This window comes from Atta cephalotes (genome assembly GCF_000143395.1).
Source record: "Atta cephalotes unplaced genomic scaffold scaffold00034, whole genome shotgun sequence".
NCBI lineage: Eukaryota > Metazoa > Arthropoda > Insecta > Hymenoptera > Formicidae > Atta > Atta cephalotes.
Genome location: NW_012130098.1, coordinates 64747 through 69426, shown reverse-complemented (window position 1 = coordinate 69426; position 4680 = coordinate 64747). Strand labels below are relative to the sequence as shown.

At 47.2% G+C, this 4680-nt stretch overlaps 1 protein-coding gene across 1 annotated transcript in view; it reads right to left on the bottom strand.

Annotated features, from left to right (window-relative positions):
* Positions 1 to 4680, bottom strand: part of LOC105621553 (dachshund homolog 2-like) — a gene marked incomplete at its 5' end in the record, with an annotated part of 76876 nt that overhangs the window by 8558 nt on the left and 63638 nt on the right. Inside the window, 2 exons of the mRNA XM_012203025.1 lie at positions 759 to 1016; positions 2058 to 2204. Of these exons, the coding sequence (XP_012058415.1) occupies positions 759 to 1016; positions 2058 to 2204 (405 nt within the window). The remainder of the gene's footprint in view (positions 1 to 758; positions 1017 to 2057; positions 2205 to 4680) is intronic.

Below are 4680 nucleotides of genomic sequence, written 5' to 3'. Positions count from 1 at the left end.
TCTCTCCTCCTACCCTCTTCGTGCACGGGGTTGTTATTGCCGGCGGCGTGATTGTTCTCGCTCGAGATCTTTCGAATAATTTACTTTGCACGATACCACCACGACATACTACCACCAGTCCGCTCCACCGTCTCTCTAGCCCTCGGGGTCAATCTCCTCTCTTTTCTTCTTTCTCTCTCTTTTTTTTGTCAGGGTAATCGAGGATCGAAAGCACTCGGCCGGAAGATCAGAAAAATTGAGTGGATCCTAATACGGGAATGCGATTATCCGAATTAACGGATCCTGCCGCTGGCTCTGGGCCTGTATCCTCGAATCGTCCTTTCCCCTTTCCGTACTCCCTTGACCTCAAGTTTCTAACACGCGACTACTACTTTCTCGAATTACTGTAAACTTTATGATGTAGTAGACTAGTTTCCTTGGAACCGCTTTATTCTTTCTCGTCAGACAGCTCTTTGACGTTTTCGAATTTCTTTCAGAATCTCGCCGAGGTAATTGTAATACAACATAGCAAAACTCGAAGGGAACACATATTGGGACACGGCCGGGATGTTTCGAGATATATCGAGAAGGAGGAAGAAGCGGAGGCGGGAACGACATGGCTATCGCGATCCTCCGTTAACGATGAGTGCTTAAGTATTCCCTGTTTATTTTTCTGCGCGCGGTTCCGTGGGAATACCGTGGGAACTGTAAATCAACGATGAAACCGAACGTAACAGGGTACGACGAGGGTGAAGTAGCGTGTCGTTGGAAGAACTGACCTTGGTAGTTTTGCCAGAAGGCCGATGCCTGGCTACCGATGAGATCCAGTCCGTATCCCCATGCGGGCTTCTCTGGTGTCGACGGTTGCTGGGAAGGACGCGGTACTTGCGCCTCTCGGTACTGCTGGGCCGCTGCCTGTTGCTGCTGAAGGGGTTGCTGCGGCGGTTGTTGTTGCGACGACTGCTGCTGCGACTGAGAATGTACCGGGCTAGCCTCCGGCGGCTCCGAACTCGTGCGCGCCTCCGCCGTTACGTTTTCTGCGTCATAGAAAGATAGCAATTGCCCGATTATCGCGATGTTAAAAGAAAAAAAAATTCGTCTCCGTCTCTAAATCTTTTCTCGACGCATTGACGTGCGAGCGGGACAGATGGAAAAATTTGAGCGTCAGCAGGAAAGCGAAATTTCTAAGTAACCCATAAGACCATGATCATCTCACGACTCACTCCGACACTCAAGTGGCGGAGTGACGTGCCATTTGATTTGAAATTAGTATCGCGACTCTCTGGATTTGACAGGATTAATCAGCGGTACCAGTGACGGCAGCAGCAACAGCAGCAGCGGTGGCAACGGTGGCGGCGACGGCGACGGAGGCAACGGTAGCGGAGGTAACGCGAAAACGATGAGGTGGAACAGAAAACGGCGGGGAGACAAGAGGTGAAGGAGCTAGGACGAAACATTATATCGGAATAAGAGATTTCACTTAAAGGGTTTCGCGTTTGAGTTTTGGTAGTGACAGGAAGAAGGGTGGCGTGCCGCTTGTTGCTGCTACTTCTACTTGCCGGAGGATGGGGCGAGACGCGCGGTACCTAGTCAAGGTGCTGGAACGATGGGGAAGAAGGGCAACAGGGGGGGGGGGGGAGGGGGGAGAGCGGAGGGGAACAGGCTGCCATCAGCCAGTCGACGACGGAGAGGGATTGCACCGCCGGCAGGGGATAAGTAAGGAATCATATTCTGCCGGGTGTCAGGCTGTTTGCTCTGCCTCGGCGTATTAATTAATTTATTCCGAGATCACTGCTGGCCCCGGGGCTCTTAACGGAGAGACTGACGACGAGCTCGCGAAATCCTAAGAAAACTCGTCCATTTGCAGCGATCTCGTGTCTAATCTACGCGATGAAAATCGAGACTTTTTTTTTGTAGAGCAAGATATTAGCAAAGAGTTTTCAGCGCGAGAACAAAACGTTTTATAAGTATAATTTCTCTTCAAGCTCAAGTATAATCTTCTTAGACAATTTCCAATTTCGATGATATATATCTGCCGATGTGAAAACTTGTTCACAAAGAAGACGATTCGCACATACCGGTAATCGCTCTGACTTGCTCCGAGGACGCGCCCGTGGCTTTGAGGGCCTCCTCCAATTGTGTGCGCCTCTTGATCTCCAGATCCAACTGCTCCTGCAGCCGTTTCCTCGCTCGCCGTTCCTTTTTTAACCGTTTCTGATAAACCACTGCAACAAAGAATAATACGATCATTTACATTTGATTGATAGACTAAAGATTATTTGTAACGCATTGTATATTTTGTGGATGTTGACACACGTTTTCGAACGGCGTGATGAAAATTCGCGCTGACCATCTCCGTCCCCCAGGTGGCGGAACCCCGGCGTGGTCAGAGTCCAATGAAATTATCCTGGCGTATCATTCTACAGCGGGGGGCTTCACACCGAGCGCGGCGGGCCCCAAAACTCAAAGTACATGTCTAAGCGGGGGTCCGATCGTCTCGTCAGCTACCGTGCGTGAATCCGACGGTAGCCGGTCGAGTCGAACACCCGAGACGAATCGTTTATCGATTTCTCACAGTGAGTCACGCCGTTAAAAAGATACAGAGGGAGCTTGCATTGGGCTCTCGCGTTTGCATAATATATGAGTATTAAGCTAAAGCGAATATATGCAAACGAGTATTAAAAAAAATACGATAAGAAGGAAAAATTGCTCTTTATATTTCGTTATTCATCAATTTCTTCGCTTTTTATTTCACTTTGACGATTTTTAGATAATCAAAAGGAACAAGTATATTAATGAAAAATAAAACATGTAAAAAAATAAGTAATAAATAGTAATAAATAAATAGTAATAAGTAAAAAATAAGTAATAAATGTGTGTGTGTATACATATAAAACATATAAAACATTTTGTTTTAAAATAATTTAATTTTAAAATAAATTCAGCACAAAAAACGTGATTTGGCCGAGACGAATTTTCAATCTATCATAAAGTTTCTCTTTATACTTGTTTTAAAATTATGTCACGAAGCATTCCAAGGCAACTTGTCGTTTACCGCAAGTATTACAACAATGCAGGCTTGCTCGCTCTTTCGTGTCAGACCATTCATTCTGGTTGCCGCGCTTTCAGACTTCTTTTCCGGATTCCAATGTCCCGTTCTTTGTCGCCAATACAGACATATACGAAATCAATCCACCATGATGCGCATACACAAATTCGTGTCGGAAGTAACATGCGCGCGCGCAACGTTAGATACACGTGTAAGACGGCGTAGATTCGTCACGGCGACGAGTGTACGCGTAGGTTCGCTCGGATACAGCGCATAGGCGATCGATTTGATCGGTCGAGACCCCCGCGTCGGCGTCTTTGAACGGGCCCTCTCCCTGCCCGCTTTAATTATTTTCCGTCATTGTGAACCGGCGCATCCGGCCATTGTATCTTCTCTTGGGCGCATCTCGGCCCTCGACACTTTTGGCTCGACCTCTCTCGCGGGCTCTGGCTTTGTTCGACGACGATTCTGCCTTAATCGTTTCTCGTTGCGCCGGGTTCGACGAATAATGGTGTGGCGCGGCGCGTCTCCGTCCGATGAGACGTTGACCGGTTCTTGCGCCCGAATCCCGCGAAAAGATACCTCAGGGCAAAAAGATTAAGGTTCGATCGATTACGCCTCCTCGATTCTATTTCTTCGATCTTTCGAGACATCGTCGAAGACAAAAACAATATTACAAATGCACGCTTCTTTAAAATACCGAAAATTCTTATTTAAAAAAAATCTTATTTAAAAATATATACATTGAATTATCTTCTTCATTTTTAATCACATGTACGTGGTTTAAACGAATTATATGTATTAGTCGGATTCTTCATGTAGTCGATTGACGTGCCGAAATGGATCTGTCGTGATTCTCTTCAGGATGGTAGGCGGAAGACGGTAGCTCCTACTCGCGTTCTCTCGATTTAACATTACCCTACCCTGACAGGTAAGACGGTAGCGCGAGGCGTAGGTACGACGTCGCCGTGGGCGTACTCGAGTACGACGACATTACCTTCCCTTCGCTTTCGCGCCAGTATAGCATGGAGATTAGGGCACGCAGCTTTAATCGCCCTCCACTCGCGCGTCATTTCTGGAACGGTAATCAGAGGATCGTATTGCCGCCGTGGAAATAAATCGTCGTGCAAAAGCATCCATCCACTTTAGATGCAAATGTATTTCTCATTCGGCCACACACCGGCATCGCAGAATATCAAGAATTTTTTCTTGAATCTCGTTGCATGTTTGTATGTATGTGTGTATATGTGTGCATGAAACATTGCGGAAACATCGTTGTCGCTCAGACTTTGGACCAAAAATTCAATGTTCACAGATCCGTCATGATTCTATGGTTCAAAGTAACATAACAGCGTTTACCATCGATGAGCCATCGTAAACAGGTATCGCGATCCTATCGATTGTGTCTCGCAGGTGGCCACTGGTTGAGCATCACTGATACGTGATTGATTCCCGGCAGACAAGGCGCAGACAACCCCTTCGTCCCCTCTATCTCTTCACCATGGCCGTGTGCCCCTCCTTTTCCTCCCTGCCTTATATACCTCTCCGTTTCCCTCTCGTGCACTCTTCTCCTTATCCACTTTGGCATAACGCGCCTCCGACGTTTTCTTCGTTCCTTTTCTTTCGCTCTTTCTTGTCTCTCTCTCTCTCTC